The 18,349-nt window shown below is 43.2% G+C and overlaps 1 protein-coding gene across 9 annotated transcripts in view; it reads right to left on the bottom strand.

Moving 5' to 3' along the window:
• Positions 1–18,349, bottom strand: part of SNX14 (sorting nexin 14) — a 97,503-nt gene that overhangs the window by 23,082 nt on the left and 56,072 nt on the right. For 8 of the 9 annotated variants that reach the window (XM_025208213.1, XM_006027108.3, XM_025208211.1 and 5 more), the window contains 9 exons: positions 16,479–16,680; positions 14,423–14,506; positions 14,184–14,284; positions 13,711–13,822; positions 10,155–10,195; positions 9,899–10,018; positions 4,534–4,657; positions 3,825–3,989; positions 2,716–2,811 (listed from right to left, as the gene is read on the bottom strand). In XM_025208213.1, the coding sequence (XP_025063998.1) occupies positions 2,716–2,811; positions 3,825–3,989; positions 4,534–4,657; positions 9,899–10,018; positions 10,155–10,195; positions 13,711–13,822; positions 14,184–14,284; positions 14,423–14,506; positions 16,479–16,680 (1,045 nt within the window). Of the gene's footprint in view, positions 1–2,715; positions 2,812–3,824; positions 3,990–4,533; positions 4,658–9,898; positions 10,019–10,154; positions 10,196–13,710; positions 13,823–14,183; positions 14,285–14,422; positions 14,507–16,478; positions 16,681–18,349 lie in introns of those variants that run through there. The other variant, XM_025208214.1, reaches the window with a different exon arrangement.

Raw genomic sequence — 18,349 nt, 5'->3', positions numbered from 1 at the left:
TTAGCTTTGCCAGCCACAGCATAACATTGGTGGCTCATATTCATCTTGTGGTCAATCAAGACCCTCAAGTTCCTTTCGGTCATGGTGCTAGCGAGCATAGCACCATCGAGCCTGTAAGTATGCTGGGGGTTCTTCCTACTGAGGTGCAGCACCATACACTTCTCTGCATTTGTAGCAAGAAACCCTTTTGTCTGCCCCCCCTCAAATGTGAAGCTCCTCCATATGGCAAAAGCCCCTCTTTTAGTATTTGCCTCCTTTTGGGGATGCTTTCTCTTTTCTACCTTTTCTTCCTTCCTTTTTCTTTTATCATATCATTATTATTTTTATACAAGGTGTATTTGTAGTGAAAATAGAGCTTGTAGATGCTTTTACAAATGTACTTTAAGTTTAAAAGTAAGTTGTACCATATAACAATGTTAGCAAAAGCAGGAATCTCTGTATGGAGCAGGTCCCCGAATGATTCATGGTTGACTGTGTAATACAGTAGCTAGTCTGGATAAGTATGTTAATGAGCGGCAATTAAACACTTACAAAATCAGAGACCAAGGAGAAGAAAGAATCAATAAAGAGCCAGGAATCAGTATGAATACCCCATAATTTGGTATCATCCACAAACTTCACCAGTTCACATCTGACTCCCGAATCCAGATCATTGATGAAGATGTTAAAGAGTACTGGCCCAAGTACTGAGCCCTGAGGGACTCCACTGATCGCCCTGATGTCATATATGACATCCATGTCATCTCCCTCATGCAGGGACCAGGTAACCTGTGCCTAGAAGGAGATGAGGTTGGTCAGGCATGATCTGCCAGTCACAAAGCCATGTTGGCTGGCATTCAGAAGCTTGCCTTCCCTCAGTCTCGTGTTGATGGATCCCTTGACAATTTTCTCTAGGATTTTTCCAGGGATGGACCCAAGAATGATTGGTCTATAGTTCCCCAGGTCATCCCTCTTCCCTTTCTTGTAGATAGGGACCACACTGGCTCTTTTCCAGTCATCCGGGACTTCGCCCAAGCACCACAATTTTTCAAATCTCTCTGCCGGGGGGAGGGGGGGGTACAATGGTGTCTGCCAGCTCCTTCAAGACTATCAGGTGCATTCCATCTGGGCCCACAGACCTGTGAATCTCCAGTTTCTCAAGGTGTTCCCTCACCTGATCCACATCGATTTTAGGTCTGTTGCCCGCTCCCAGATTAGTTTATGTTGTTCCCAACAGTGTGATCCTCCTGCGAGGGTGAAAAACTGATGCAAAAAAGTCACTTAGAAGATTGGCCCTTTTTTGGGCATTGGAAAAATCAGTTGCCCCGTTGGATCTCTCAGGTGCCCATTGCCATCCTTGTTCTTTCTCTGACTTCCCACATATTTGAAGGAGTTCCTCTACATCCAGCCTGGCCCTGGTGGCAGGGGATGCAGCTCAGTCCAGCCATGTACGTCCGGCCACTGTCCTGCCCCGGCCACTCAGCATGTTCGTCCCGCTGCTCCGGATCGCGGAGTCGCTGAGCACGCACTCAGCATCCCCAGATAGATCAACTGTCAGAGAGGCTCCACAATCAACTAGCTGATCAAGATCAACCAGTTGGTGACCACTGCTCTACATCCTTTTTAAGATGTAGAACCCCAAACTGCGCAATATTGCAACTGTGCCTAACCAGCATCACAGAATGGCACTACCACCTCCTACGTCTTACACACCATAATATAAAAGCCCAAAACGCATTTTCTGTTTTGCAACTACATCAAATTAGCAATTCATGTTAAGTCCATCATCCCATCAAAACCCCTGGATCTCTCACGCAATACTACTACCTCCTAGTCTGCATTTGTGCATCTTCTTTCCCCCACAACCCATGTATAGCACTTTACATATCTTTTTGAATTTCAGTTCTAATCACCTCTAGCACAGCTCCTGAATTTATGAAGGTTTTTTTGTTTTTTGTTTGTTTGTTTTTTTAATTCTACTACTCTCCAGACTTTGCAACCTTTTCCACTTTTGTCATCTGCAAACTCAATGAAGCAGATCTAGTCCAGGATCAAAAGTCATAGAACAGACCCTGATGGAGCCCCACTTGAAGCCTCCTGCAATTCTGACCCATTTATACATGTCCTTTCCTTACAATTATTCAACCAGTTGCCTAACTAATTTTTCTAATTCTCCAGTTTGCTTAGGAAAATGTCACCTGGGTCAGCATCAGAAGACTTAAAGAGTCCAGATATTATCCACTGCATTGCCTTTATCTACCAAACAACATATCTTGCCCAAGAAAGATGACAAGTTAGTTTGGCAAGTTTGCAGCAAGGGAAGTGTAGGGTGGATATTCAAAAGAGCTTTCTATCAACGAAGGTGGTTAGGCAGTGGAACAGGCAATCTAAAGAGGTCGTGGAGTTCCCATCATTAGAAGTTTCTAAGACAAGTTAGATAAACATGTGGTTGCAATGGTTTTGATAGGAATGACCTGGTTTTGAGCAAGGGGGTGGACTAGATGACCTCCTGACTTTCCTTTCAGCCCTACTTTTCAATGATTCTATGATTACATAAACATTATACCAAAGACCCATTTGGATTAAGTTTATGAAAATTTAAATTATGTATTCAAACTATGAAAAGAAAGTATTATTAAGCTGCAGAACCTTAGCTTGGCAAGTCAATGCTGGTATTATATTTGTGTCTTTCTGAATGATTAACAAGGGGTTAAAGTAGTTATAAAGATATGAAACCTGGAATGTATCTCATCATTTCTTCAAAGGTTTGCTTTGCTCGTTTCTGTTTATCGTGGAGAGAGCGAGGTTCTGTATTTTCACAAAAAACAGCATCTGAATCAGGAAAGTGAACAAAAGACACTTAAGAGCTTGTTTCCAAGACATTGTGTGCAAAAGCTGTTACTAATTTTGAATTCTCTCTTCAGAACTAGATTTTTCTCCTTATAATTTTAATGGAAGTATGTTCCAGTCATGCCACTTGCCAGCTTGGTGCCTTCTAAGGTTATCCTGCTCAAACCCAGGAGCACCTAATTTGCCTGAAGCAAAGCAGTGCTCTACCAACTCATTTCCTCTCATGTTTTTATCTCTTATGTAGAAGTTCCACTGTAAGTAGTTCTATCCCACTTACCTACAATCCCCTCTCTCTATTTCTCTTAGCAGGCTCCAGATTATATCAATCTGCTCTCCATTAATAATGGGGATTGCTGAAATAGCCACCTTTTCCCTGAAGTGCTAAAAAATGTCTTGAGCATTTTCAGTCACTCAAAGCTTCAATCTCTTTGCATTCACCCATTCATGATCCCTCTTTTTGGGCTGAAGTTAACAGAATTGGTCTTCTCTCAAGGTATTTGGTTAGTTATGCCAATTTTTAGTCTGTAGTATACCAGTACTTGTTAGCCATTTTTGTCTGTCTTATCTTAAGGGAAATGGAATGTAAAATGCTAGTGTTAATTCATCACAAAGAGCCAAGTTCCCAAATTACAAGTCAAAATTCCAAAAATCAAATGCATTATTAGCTGCATTGGGTTGATCAGTCTTTTGTTCCCGTTTCCCTTTTCAGGGTGAATTGTTCAAAATACTCCATTTGTTCTATAACATATATTGGATAGGCAGTAGGACCAAGTTAACACTGGGCAGCAGCTTTAATTTTTGGAACTCCTACCCATTTGCTGGGTTTCTAAAACTTGCTGTTTTTCATGTGCTGTACAGCCAGGAAAGCAACTAGGCCTGTTGCAAAAGGTTTCAAGCATAAAGTTGGAGTCACAAAGACTGTTAAAACTGGCATTACTGCAGATTAAATATCCGCATTATTGAAAATATTTGAGGTGAGAAAAATATTTGCTCACCTCTTAGTAGTGTTATCAATGAGACCAACCGGTGCTCCTGAAATAGCTGGTCCAATTTGTACTGTAGGTAACAGTCCGTGTACATCTCCAACGTGTTTTTGAAGAGAATTCGTCCCCCCATCAAAAGATGATGCAGCCAATCAGTAACCCGGAAAACAACTCGACCTGTATAGTGAAAATTACACGCATCTAGAATGCTTCTATTAGTGTAGCACACAGACACACTAATAAAAGCAGTTTCAGAATATAGAAGCAAACTTATTGCAGCCTTATCCCACCCCCCATTCCTAGTCTCAACCTACAAATAATACTGCAACAAATTCTGTTCACCTATTTACTTGTCAAGTACTGTTATAGCATTATTTATTTATATTAAATAGCACCCTGATGACTCAGGCAGACTAGGCACACATAGGAAGACAAAGATATTCTCCAAAGCAGCTTACTCTCTAAGGAAAGAAACCTATGTGGGAGTGAAAAGGATACAAACATACAAGGAAATAAGATTAAGACAATAATGGTACTGCTATGACACCCCATAACAGAAACTGTAAACATGGGATTATGTCCCTAACTGACCCATTGTTCTAAACTTAACTGAAATGTGATTATTAAACCAAGGATTTTCTAGTAGTACATATCAAAGACCCTGATTTTTTGGTTCCCCTGTTAAACCACATGCTAAATACAAGAAGAAATTGCTTCTTACCAACATACATTAAGTAGTCATAGACTCCCTCTACTGTCACCATCTCCATAAAGTAGTTCTGGTTTTGTCTTCTCTCTGTATTCTCAGAGCGGTTTGCATTGTTCTTGAACAGATCATTGAAAAGCTACAAAAACAGATGTGAACTGTGAAAACAGGAATTCAGGACAAAGAATAAAAATAAAGGGTGTTCTAAATTTAGAACTGGTCAAAGACTTTCCAAACTTCCAGTGAAAAACTGGATTTTCCATTAAGTGCAATGTTTCTAAAAGCTGTCTGCTTTCCAATATATCTTAGAACATTTGGAGTTTTGTCCAAATAGCAAAATATCCAAAAACCAAAACCGACTCATGGGTTGGAAACGACCTGGAATGTTATCTAGTCCAACCCTCTGCACAGGTACAGGATGTGCTCTTCCCCAGAACATCCCCAGATAGATACCTGTTCAGTCTCTTCTGGAAAACTTCTAATGCTGAAGTTTCTACAACTTTCCCAGACAGCTAATTCTATTGCCCTATTCTTCTTCAGTTTGGAAATTTTTCCAGAGATTTGATCTAAACCAACTTTTCTGTGGTTTAAGCCCATTGCTGTCTTTCCAAATGTTTGTAGCAAGGGAGAACAAGGTGTCACCATCTTCTTTATGGCAGCCTTTTCAAATTTCTGAAAGCTGCTACCTTGAGCCCCTCAATCCTCTTGTCTTCAGACTAAACTTGCCTAGTTCTTTCAGCTTCTCTCTATACAATTCCTTTATCTTTATCACTTGCTTCTGTGCTCTCTCCAGTTCATCTACATTCTTCTTAAACGGTGGTGCCCAAACCGGACACAGTACTCCAGGAATGATGCACAGAAATTTCAGTTCACTCCTTATGTTCCTATATGCCTCTGTTGGCTGTACTCTCTGGGCAAACTATATCTCCCATGATATATCATGCGTAGAAACTTGTCTGATGCATCTCTCTCTCTCTCACCAAAGGGAGAAAGTGGTTCATCATGAGACCTACAATCCCCATGAAAGTCAAACTCAATCTCAATTAAATAATTTTGGGTTCTGATCAAACTATTTCAGTTATCAATATTTTCCCCAAAAGTTTAAATGATACATAGAAAACAACCTGTTTCATACAAAAATAGGTAAGGAAGTCATGATATACATATTTCTCCTTATATGTCCTAGTAAACTGGACTTTTACAAGAGCTTTGAACAATTTCAAGCTATTGATGTCTTAAGCAGGACTCTTCTGAACCAAAATGCTAGAAACAGCAGCACATTTAGAGGAATGTGTTCAAAGTGCAACCTTTCAGATAATCACTGAGAGAAAGATATTAGCCATACTGAAAAAAATCATTACTGATCATTATTAGTACAAGTAAAATTAGTAAAATCTTTTCTATGCCATGGTATGACTGCTGGGCCTTAACACTGGCCCTGTGTGAAGACTGCAAGCATACTGAGTATTTAGAACATGCCAGGTTTACCTAAACCTGATCTATAAAACTGTCAGACACCTATGTGGTTTTCAGAGACCTCATAAGCTTGTTGTATGGACAGGAACAAACTGTTCCAATCCAGGATACTGTAGACCAGTGAAGACCCACACGTAAAAATAAGCTAACGCTCTGGATTTAGTAAAAAAGGTTGTCATCTCAATTAAATTCCTTTGCATATTGACTATAAAGTATCAGTTTGTAAACCTAGTTCTATTTTTGCTTTGTATCTGGTCCCTCAGAATTAATAAACCTTTAACGCTTACACATACATTTCTTAAAGACTTCAAACTATGAGAGACAGCCAGTCTCTTTTCTCCAAGCATTCAAAAACGTGGAATAGTTTACAGCAGTAGGCAGTTCTGTTAGTTTTGCAATGTTTCATACAGCAAACAAACTATTCTAGCTTCTCATGTTCTCAGTAATCAAGAGCTGATGTCACTATAACCAGGAACGTTTCAGATAAGATGATAAAGCTTTAACTTGGGGATAGTGTTTGGATGAATTCAGTACAAATTCAATTTAAAACTAAGTGTTTTTCGCTAATGGTGCTCTCAAATCATTAGTGGCAGAAAGCAGAAGTGCTAAATAAAAGAATTTGAAACAAAAATCACTGCTATCCTTGGAGATCAACCTACAAGTATACACAGAACCATGCTTCTCTTCAACAAGTTTGTGTTCCCCACAGAGCGCACAAGTACCAGAGACGAGGGCCCCACTGCACTGACATGTACTAACTTTTGTTCCAAATAATTTGCAACAGAGGCTATAAAAAGAAAGGTAGAGGAAAACCAACCTGGCCTGAATGACAGTCTGTGACACAGAGAAACTGACACAGTCTCCTAAACCTGTCCAGAAAGATCAATCCTCCTTTCTAAAGTCGCATACAAATATAGTTTATTCCAAGTCATCCCACTCTTATACCATGAGCTGGTAATCTACATTAAGAATAGTTTAGAATTCAGGGTATCCAAAGAGCAAAGAGCTTGATTCAAATCTGCTGAATCCAAGTCAGTTAGAGTCATGCCATGAAGTTCAATGGAATTTGGATCCTACTCCAAACATAGAAATAGGTTTATAAAGGAATCCCTCTTCCCACTGAGCTAAGGATACAGTAGCTGAATGAAAAGATTGGCCCTTAGCTCTGGCAGCAATACAAAAACAGAAGTTCAGACCAATTAATTCTATAACTGGATGCCAGTAAAAAAGGTACAGAAAGTCTGCCAATCCAGTTGTAAGGTGAAGTTCACATTACTTAGAAATGAAGAATGAATATACCATATTTTCTTGCATATAAACATCCCCCCTATATTTTTGGCAAGCCTCAAGGAGAGGGAATCTTACCTTGGAGTTCAAGTAAGTACCAGAGGTCTGGAATCTCCAGGGCTGAGGGCACACAGCACAGCAGGGCCTAATCCAGCATGTTTTAAAGAACGCTTTAAAGCAGAGGTTTTCAACCTTTTTTTAATAAGCATATCCCTGGCAGCCAGGCGCAGAGCAGGCGGGGGCAGGCAGCCAGACTGGCAGGGGGAGGGAGGAGGCACGTGGCTGGAGCCTGTGCAGTCCGCAGAGGGGCGCCACTGCCTTCGCCCCACCCTGGCCCTGCTCCTGGGAGGCAGCAGTGCAGGGTTATGAGTGGCGCCATTTGGTGTCTTAAGCAGGACTCTTCTGAACCAAAATGCAGCAGCACAGGGTTGTGGGTGGCGGCCCTGGGGGGTACACCACCTGCCCACGTGTACCCCCCCAGGGCCTTCTCAGTACCCCCAGGGGTACATGTACCCCTGGTTGACAACCCCTGCTTTAAAGTGAAAACACGGTGCTGGGGCCATGCAGCAAGGCCCCATCCAGCGCACAGGCTCCTAGGCTGTGTGCTGAGTCTGGCTCTGTGCACTGGCTTTGGGAACACTCTCTGGCTCTGGAGCCAAGTGCTAGGTTGGATTTGATGTACTGAGTCTGGCCACGAACCAAGCCAAGGCACAGTCCTGATCCAGTATGTGGCTAGGAAGAGGCTCCCCACAGGTCCAGAAATTGACAGGGAGGGAGACAGAAGAGAGAATGGTGGCAAATTGGTGGCAGTGTTAAATTGCCACGACTCCTAGAGCCACAACTAATGCTGCCATCACTCTGACCCTCTTCCCCCCACAGATGTCTAGACCTATAGAGAGTCCTTTTCCTCACATATAGTGTACACCCCAATTTTCCCCAGCTGTTTTGGGGGGAAAATATGCTAGAAAATATGGTATTTATTTATCAAAGGACAGAATGTGCACCTAGTTGTATATTTTTTTCTATCAATTCTTGATGTATAAAGCTGTGGCCTAGAGGCCAGATTCTAGTCCATCAGCTAGGCACATAAGTGGGCCTGAGTCTTCAATGGCTGTTCCAGTCCTTAAAAAAGAGTTAATACAAAAGGTAGGTGACTTCTCTTTGCCGCTTTTATGCAACTCACGACTCTAAACATTAGACAACAGTGTTTCAAAAGCAGATGTATTAAACACACAGTCAGGACTTGGACAGGGTGGAAGGGACTCGCACTTAAGCACCCAAATCTAATTAGGTGCCTAATAGCTGGACTAGACTCTAGCCCCAGGTATTATCCTGAATGCAAATCCCAATAATTTACCTTCATTAAGGACAACCTTGTAGAGAAAAAACAAAATTTGTTTTAAAATACTCTTTTCCAATAAAATCCCTCACTAAAATTATCACAGTTAATTTTGTAAGAGAAAGTCAACTAAAAATTAAAAATCATATTTTCTAAGGCAGGAACACCGGACCACAGCTCTCGAGTGGCTCTTTAAAGAAAAGATTAGCATTTTTTATACTGTATGTACTGGACAGGTCTTTTCCTGGAATCCTGAATAACACACAACACACCCAATTCTCTTTTTAACAGGAGCGAGTCTGCCACAATTCACCTCAGTAGAATTCTTTGCTTGGCACCGATCACTCATGTAGCTCCTGAGCCAGCCAAGGACTGAATGTCACGGCTCTGGGGTAGGGATGTCAGACCTACAATCCACGGGCTGGATCTGGCCTGCAGAGGTGGGCCAATATGGATTCAGTCAGCGAGGCTTCTCGCCATGGTTCCCAGAGCCACTGTGCCAGCATAGCCAGCACTTGGGGGTGGCGTGGGGGGGGGGGGGGGGGGGGGTTAAAAGCTGCCTCTGTGTTTATCTGCCAAATTTCTGTCTTTCAATCCCTGTTTGGCATGGAAATCAGTGCCAACATGGCAGTGGTGCTAACCTCAACCAAAAGCCCTGTGGGTCCAGATGCAACCTGTCAACTCAAATGTGTTTGATGTCCCTGATCTAAAAGAATGCATGGAAAAAAGAGTGGTCAAACGCCTAAGTAGCATGCTTCACTTCCCCACTTCTATGCCCTACCTCACATCTTTTCAATTAGAACAGCCAAACAAGTAGCAGCTCTTGTACGTTTGCAACAGTTAATTTTTGACAATGTAAGCCCCAAACCCTTCACCACCAACTTGTCTTGGCTATCTGTCTGTAAAACCCACTGTTACATTTACCCTCAAAGCAGCTGACCTCAGGCCTCTGCCATGCTCTCCAACTACTCTGTTGCTTTCACCTTCCCTCTTCATTGGAAAATATTCATGTCAGGGCTCTATAGTATGTAAGCTTCCTTCTATTTTACACCTGATTCATATAATATTAAATCTCCAGTCCAAACAGGGACAAGTAAAATGGTCAACAAGTTGAAAAGAACATGAACACGAGAAAAATCCTCTGTAGCACCCTCTCCACACAAAAGAGCAGACATTAACAAGTGCAGCCAAACTGTCACTTCATGGATTTTCCCTTTTACTCTAGCCCTAAATTGAGGATATGGAAGATGATGCACTTCTTCTGTACTCCTACTGTACCTTCTTGTTGTTTTCAGAAGTGGGACTGAGAATTGTAAGTTCTGGTCTACTTGGTTTGGGCTTGGGAGATTCACAGGAGTTAATGAAGTTCATGATGAATGGCTCCAGATGCTGACCTTTCTGAAATGAAACACACAAAGCAACAATGACAATCAGTTTAAATTTGATACAGGTTGCTCCAAAACAAATCCAATACACAATTAAAGTCAGAATTTGAAGTTAAAATGTAGGCTACCTAGAAATGCTATCAACTCACCTCTTTCATCAGCTTCCCTGGAACAGATTTTATCATTTTTCCTAAAACGAAGAACAAACATTTATTACATGCTCTCGTGAATAGCAGAACAGATACCTTCTCCTCCCTTTTTGTCAGACCTAGTTATGCTATAAGTTCTTTGAAACCATGACCACCTTTTATTATCTGTATGTATGATTTCTTACAACCATTTGTTGAGACTTAAGATTTAAACAGCAGAAGCACCAATGCAAGAAAACCTGTATTCTGCTACAATTCATCTCCTGCCACATTTTGACGGTCTAAAAAAAATAGCTTGTGCCACTGAAGTTTATTGCTTCATTTAAAGTAAAACTCTTTTAAAAAGCAGACATCTGATAATAACCAATTCCTAAACACAAGCAAGTTACAGACGTAACTTGCAACTCACCTCAAAAAGAAAACTGAATATATTAGTACTCATAAATTACAAAAACACAACAGATTTCTTAATGAATATGAAAACCAAGTTCTACAGGCTTTCCTCTGCAGTCTTCTAAAGCAGCTTGAGAATGTGAACAGCCACACCTCTGGATGTTTGGCACTAAAGTGCAAGAAAAGATGATAGAGGAATCATGGGGATGAGGACATATAATATATCAAAAAGAACCAAATGGTTCAATGAATTAAGTCAATAATTGTTATGCTTGCATGACTGGGACAAAAAAGTTCTTTCAGTTACAGTCACTAACTTGTTGCAACATCTTCCAATATAGGTTCCCCTCGATTTATGCGGGTTCTTTATATGCGAATTTGCTCTTATGTGATGAGCATATTTAGATCCATAATTTGTTATATGCGAGGTAAATTCGCTCTTATGCAATCAGCCTAGATGCCCCCCACCCATGCAGGTAAGTCCATGGGGGGAGGGGAAAGGGCCGTGGCCCCACTCACCCCAGTCCCAGCTGCAGAGGCCCTGGGAGCAGCTGGTGCCAGTTGCCTGCAGCCGCTAGGCTCCACCATGCTCTACCTGTGCCCTTGCGCCTGGGCTCAGCCATGCCATGGTGCAGGCAGCTGGTGTTGGCTGCTCCTGGGGCCACACCAGCACAGGCTGGGTTGAGTGTGGACAAGCGGAGCCCCAGGCAGTGTGGGGTGCAGCACTTGCCCCAGCCCCGGCTGTAGCAGCCCCAGAAGCAGCTGACACCAACTGCCTGTACCAGGACACAACGCAGCCCAGGAGCAGAGGTGAGTGGAGACAGGCGGAGCACGGTACAGCCCAGCGGCTGCAGGCCGGCGGGACCCGCCGGGCCGCGGGGCACTGGCTGCTCCTGGGGCTGCTGCAGCCAGGGCTGGGGTAAATGCTGCTCTGTTCCCTCTGCTTTGCTGCCTTGTGCAGCCCCAGGAGCAGCACCCCTGCCCCTTCCCTAGTCCCAGCCTCACTCCCTCATCACCATGGGAACCTATCCCCATGTTACATTGTAAAGTGGGCTCGCTTTATGCAAATTCGATTTATGTGCCGTTCTGTGGGAACGCACATACAGGATAAAAATCAAGGGAAACCTGTACTCATTTTCTCCTCCTTCGCAAGCATCTGCCACAAAGGAAAGCTCTATAATTACTCCCCCGCCTCTAATAAAAGGTCAGCCAGCAGAAACATATGGTGTTGAAAAATTCAGAGTATCCCTGGGAATAAGGGATTCCTGGTATTCGCTGGGCCATAGCCCTAGTGGTAACAGAACCTCATTAATCTGAACAACTGAAAGTGCAACAGAACAGTTTAAGGATGCTTTAAAGTGAATATGTGGAGCTTTTTAACACTATAAAATAAAATAGACAAGAAAATTATTGTTGTATAATGACTTTAAATTGCAAGGTTATGTAAGCTTTGTGTACAGGTACTTCTCACATCTCTTGAAATTAATTCTTGTCTACTAGAAGACTCTTTACTAACTGAAGTTATGTTAGAGGAAGTGACACCCCACCCTGGGACTGGATCAAACATGTCTATCCAAAAAGCCATGATGACAGGACACAAACTTGTTTGAATGGGATTAAGTTGTACCAACAGAGGAAAATCTAGAAAGATTGAATGATGTGGTCACAGCTGCCAGAAAGTAGCCTAAAGCTACAGAATGAACCGCTGACACACCATCCTGAATTCAATACAATATTCTTGTTATGCAAGAAACAGCACAACATTAGTTTCATAGTTTATAGGCTCGGAAGGGACCTGAGCAGATCATCAAGTCCAACCCCTTGCCATGGCAGGACAGAGTACTGGGGTCAAACGACCCCAGCAAGGTGTTCATCCAGCCTCCTCTTAAAGACCCCCAGGGTAGGAGCCAGCACCACTTTTCTTGGAAGTTGGTTCCAGATCCTAGCCACCCTAACCATGAAGAAGCACCTCCTGATGTCTAGCCTAAATCTACCCTCTGCCAGCTTGTGACCGTTATTCCTTGTCACTCCTGGGAGTGCTCGGGGGAACAGGGACTCCCCCAATGCCTGCTGGTCCCCCCCTGACTACTTTATACAGGGCCACTAGATCCCCCCTCAGCCTTCTCTTGTGGAGGCTGAACAGGTTCAGGTCCCTTAGCCTTTCCTCATAGGGTCTGCCCTGCTGCCCCCTAATCATGCGAGTGGCCCTCCTCTGGACCCTCTCCATGTTGTCCACATCCCTTCTGAAGTGCAGCACCCAGAACCGGACGCAGTACTCCAACTGCGGCCTGACCAGTGTCACATAGAGGGGGACCTCCTTGGACCTACTTGAGATGCATCTGTGGATGCATGACAAGGTGCGGTTGGCCTTCCTGACCGCATCCCCACATTGTCAGCCCATGTTCATTTTGGTATCAATAAGGACTCCAAGATCCTTTTCTGCCTCTGAACTGATGAGAAGGGAGTTCCCCAGCCTGTAGGTATGCTGCTGGTTCTTCCTCCCCAGGTGCAGTACCTTGCACTTGTCAGTGTTGAAACCCATCGTGTTCTCATCTGCCAACCCCTGTAACCTGTCTAGGTCCGATTGCAGCCTATTCCTCCCTTCTAGCATACCCACATCCCCCCACATCTTAGTATCGTCTGTGAATTTGAACAGGGGGCTTTTTACCCCCTCATCCAAGTTGCTGATGAAGATGTTGAACAGTGCAGGCCCGAGAACACAGCCCTGGGGAACCTCACTGCTCACATCTCGCCAGGTCGAAAAAGACCCATCCACCACTACTCTCTGGGTGAGAGATCAGAGTCTGGCAACTTCTAGATTAAACTGATTTGATCAGCTAACATCTAAAAGTAAATTAAAAAACATTCGTCTTATCAACTCTCTCCCTCTCCCACCCACCAAACCATGATCTTCAACATCAAATCTGTTAGACTTCAATATTCAGCTTGTCCTCACAATACTCCTTCCTCTCCAGCAGTTAGATGTAAATGTCAAATACCTTGTCTTCCAGAATCTAGCTGTGCAGCAGAAAGATCACATTTCCCTCCACACCCAAAAATTACAAAAATTCAGACAGTCAGTACTGACCTCAGTTTAACTGTCTGCATTACAGTGCACCTAACAATCCTATTTATCAAGATATGTGGCAACCATGTTACATACCTAGATTTACATCCGGCAACATTTTATCGAGAAATTGAGTCTCTCCACCATTGGGAGACAGAAAATCAGCCAAAAGCTGGCTGTTACTCAGCTCTGGATGCTGAAGCAGTTTCTTTGAGAGAAAAAACAAAACAAAATAAAAAAAGAATGAGAGAAGTGGATATAAGAACATGCTTAAAATTGATTTCCCAATTATTTACCATCAACAAGAGATTCCTAAAACAGTGTATCCTAAAAACTACTTGTTTACCCAATATTTTTAATTCAATGTTTGAAAATTAAACATTTAAAATTGTACATTAAAAAAAAGTGTTCATGTCATAGAAAACTCACAAATATTTTGTATGTGGTATTTGAACATAAGCCACTTTTTAGTATACTGAAAGTTACTGGGAACAAATTGGTATAAGTAAAGTTGTACTAGCCTCATGATTAGGCAATCTAGAAAAGTGCAAGAGCAGTTTGTCTTATACCTGTAGATACTCCTGAAACTCCTCCCTCTTTGACTTTAAGAATTCATAGTTCTTTGGGCCAATGATTCTCTTTGAAGGAAGTTGAGCATCAGGAAATGTGCCTGATATGTAAAAAGGAAAAAAGATTCAATTCTTCTTTAAAAAAGAAAAACCTGTTTTACTATCTTTAATTTCAGATCAATTTAAAAAACCAAATCCCTAGAACAGGATGGCAACTTCCCTGGGTAAATTGAACTTACCATGAAATTCTGTTAGCTTAGACTCAAGCACATAAAATTCAAGGTATCTTCTATAGACAGACCAGTGTTCAGGCTCATGCCCAACTGAGGAGATTAACACACAAAACAAAAGAACATTGGAAGTAAAATCTGTTTCTATACTTGGGAAAAGGATGAAAAAAGCAAAAAGAGCTCAACACAGCAAGCAGGGGTACACTGATAGAGGTTTTTTGGGCCGATACAGATAACTGATTTTTAATGAGCTATACTGGCCGATACCAATCCAATTACTGATATGCAGCCTGGCAGCTTGGAGAGCAGTGTCAGCTGGTAAGTCTGCTGTGGAAGAAGGGGCAGATCGAGGCCCCAACGCTGAAGGAGGGAGTGGGGCTGGGGCCGCACAGCCAAGGCGGAGCTGCAAGTGGCTCGTCCAGGGGTGTGTGAAGGGGGCAGCTCCCGCCGCTCCATCCACTGTGGGAGGGCATGGGGGGCGGGGGGGGGAGCATGTGCCCCCAGATCTGTATGCAGGGCAAGGGCAGGCTAAACTCAAGGGCAGGCTACGCTCTTTCTGGCAGGGGGCCTGGGCTAGAGTTGCACTTGGGGAAGGCAGCAGCAGCATGGGGAGTGGGGAATAGCCTGCCCTTGACCCACGTGCAGATCCAGAGGCACATGCACCCCATGCCCTCCCAGAGGGCGTGCTCCACCCCCCGCACTCCCCAGACAAGCTGCTCACAGCTCTATCCCATGCCCCGCCCTGGCTGTGCAGTGCTTACTCCCTGCCCTAGGCCCACTCCCTCCCTCACCATGGGAGCCTTGATCTGCCCCCCCAAACCCCTTCCCTCACAGACTTGCTAGCTGGACCCAGCTGCTCTCCACACTGCCAGGCTGCGCTGCTGGTCACCTGCATGCTGTGCTGCACTGTGGCTGCACGCATGCACAGGGCATTTATCAAAAACATTAAAATCGGTCACATCAGACAAAAAAGCCGATTGCCGATACCGTCAATTTTCCTTACATATCAGATTGGCACCGATATATCAGCACCTAACAGCAAGCATATATTAAAGAGTACAGAAAGAAAACCCTCAGTGTTATTAAGTCCCCAGTATTGCCAGTAATATTCTGATGTATCCGCATCCAGCTACACACCATATTTATTCAAATCCAAGTTATTTTCCCCCCTATAAAACATGAGGAAGTGCCCCTCTCCTTGGATTCCAGCAGCAGGAGGCAGGCTGCTAAAACCCAGGCTGCTGTGGCTCCAGCCTCAACCAAGGGTCAGGTTTGGGGCTACAGCTGTTGCCTGTCCTCCCCAGTGCCTCAGCTACACCCCGCCACCCACATCTCTTCCTCCACCCACAGCCTCAGCCTCTGCCCCTTCCACTCATCCCCCCCACCCCACAGCATGCATTTACTCCAGCTCCAGCCAGGCCAACCAGTAACAGCAGCAGTGCCAGGGCCAGAGCTGACATGCCACCACCACTGTTAAGGGGCTAGAGGAAATGCATGCTCCTTGCCCCAGACTGCAGCAGGGAATGAGCCTGCTGGAGCCAGAGTAAGGGTAAAAGGTGAGGGAGGTGGAGGACAGGCAGGCAAGGGGCACAAGTGGTAGTAGCAGACAGGCATCAGGGGACAAGGTGTTGGGGGCAAGGATCAACCTGCTTGCCCCCACCCCTCCCCCACCACCTGCCCTCCAATTTGAATCCTATTTTAAAATTCAGAGTCATCTTGAATATAGGTAAATATGGTTCACGACCTAGCGCTAAGTCACAGAAGCACAGCACATGTTATAGGATACCAGAAGCATGTGGTATTTGAACATACCATTATAGATGGAAATTTCTATGTAATGAAAGCTGAAGCCTTGCTAATCCTCTCCTTTTGAATATGCCTAAAAGGGTGCTGTACCAGCAGGTGTTTGTAAAAGTACCATATTATGGCGCAAAGCTGCGTTTTCAACTGATGTTAAGGCACACCCACATTCTCAAGGACTTAATTTGTTAGACATTCGTTTGAAGACAATAAAGATATTTTGATACAATCTTTAAAGTAATACTTTATGTACAAGGATTCCTACCTGCCCTTCTATCGTTTCTTTCTACATCGATACAAAATACAGGAATCCTCTCTTTTCTCTCTCTCCTTTCAACAGAGGGATCATCAAAGAAGTCCACATACGGAATGCTAATCTTCCAAGCAGCAAGGTTACGAGGTGTACTAGGGGTACTAATGGCCTCCACAGGAGAATCATCTTCCATAACCACAATTCCTTCTTCAATCTGCAGCAAAGGATTGAAACATCAAGACCTCTTGTTCAATATTTGTCAGTTCAGTTAAACTTGGCAAAGCATTCAGAGATCACTGTAAATACAACTTCAGTCGTCACATATGAAGTACATCAGAATCAAAAAACAACTATAAAAAAGATCATTCTTTTTCAGGAAGGGAGAGTATTTGCCTATTTTTAGACTTTCTGAAAAAAAATCTCTAGAAGGTTCATTTAAATTTAAAAACCACTAACGGAATTTGTCCGGTGTCATTTAACGAGATTACTGAGCTACGACTATGCTCCTGGCAAAGGGTGAAAGGTATGCTATGTTCTAGGGCATCAAGTTTTGTAGGTCTGCAACTCCTGGAAAAGTTAAAAGGCCATACCAATGGCTACACATCATACTACTCCAGTGATTAGTCTCTTCAAACATTGTCAAACAGAATCGTTGTCCTCTGCATGGCATAAGCATTACAGCATGAGCAAAAAGAAATCAGATAGAGCATTTCTACACGTGAAGGAGATGGACAACTTAAAACAAAATCAACTTGTTTTTTATCCAGGTTTAGGATTCTGAAAGTAATGAAGCAAAATTTGTGGGGAGATTAGAGCCAACTGGGGCCATCATTACCAAACAAACAAAGGGTTATGATAAGGGTCAGCTACAGCTGCCTGAAACTGTTGCTGTTGGGCAGCAGTCTCAACTAGATTGCTTTCCTGAATAAGGAGCCAAATTCATTCCCTGTTGATAGGCAGGTTTGGTCATGGGGTTTGTCCCTTGTTTTGTACTTGAAAAACCAAGAGAAATGGTGAATGAGAAAGCCAGGAGGCAGCAAAATACATGAGCTTGCTTACGGTTCAGCTGAAACCAGTGTATGTACGTCTCGCCATAACTTACAAATAGAATTAATTTTGATTTTAAACACAGTTGGAGCTTAAGAGTTAGCCATCTTAGAAGTCACATACAGATCACTGTGTCAATTTCCACTTTGTAAAATTAAAACAAGGAACTTCAGTCTAAGAGCCCACTGACAGGTGAAGAATACACAATACAAGTGAACATAAAAATCAAGCATCATCCCATTCAAATTATTTTCCTGTGACTTCAGAATTTCAAGTTAATCAACTCATCCTGATCAAATTTTCATCCCATGCTGCTTGGAAAGTTCTGCAGGGACTAGGAGAATTTAACCAACCAACAACCTGCAAAGGTGTCCCAGCACTCTTGAAAGCATCTCAGGGTTGGGCTGCTATTCCAGTTCCTGCTTTTTTTTTTTTTTTTTTTTAAATTAAGAGCAGAGACAAAAAGGGGACTAGGTGACCCATTTTGGCTTTATGCACTAAAACAATCAAAGGGTCATGGATACATTGCACCAAAAAGCAACAAATGACTGTGGGGTACTTATGCAGATGCATTCAGCCTCTCACCCTTGCATTTCTCTTAAGGCTGCCCTAAACAGATCAAGGTGTGAGCCATCATCTTTCATCGGTAACAGCTATTACTTGAGGTGCACCGATATATTGGTCCATATTGGTGCTGGTCTGATAAGTGGAAAATTGACATTATTGGCTACATTGGCTATTTTTAGCCAATGTAGCCAATAATGTCACTGATAAATGCTGTGTGCATGTGCACAGCCGCAGCATACGCGATTCATAGATGTTACGGTCAGAAGGGA

The sequence above is a fragment of the Alligator sinensis genome, unplaced genomic scaffold, assembly GCF_000455745.1.
Source record: "Alligator sinensis unplaced genomic scaffold, ASM45574v1 scaffold55_1, whole genome shotgun sequence".
Taxonomy (NCBI): domain Eukaryota; kingdom Metazoa; phylum Chordata; order Crocodylia; family Alligatoridae; genus Alligator; species Alligator sinensis.
The sequence above is the reverse complement of the archived record's forward strand: the minus strand, read 5'-3'. Positions and strand labels throughout refer to the sequence as shown.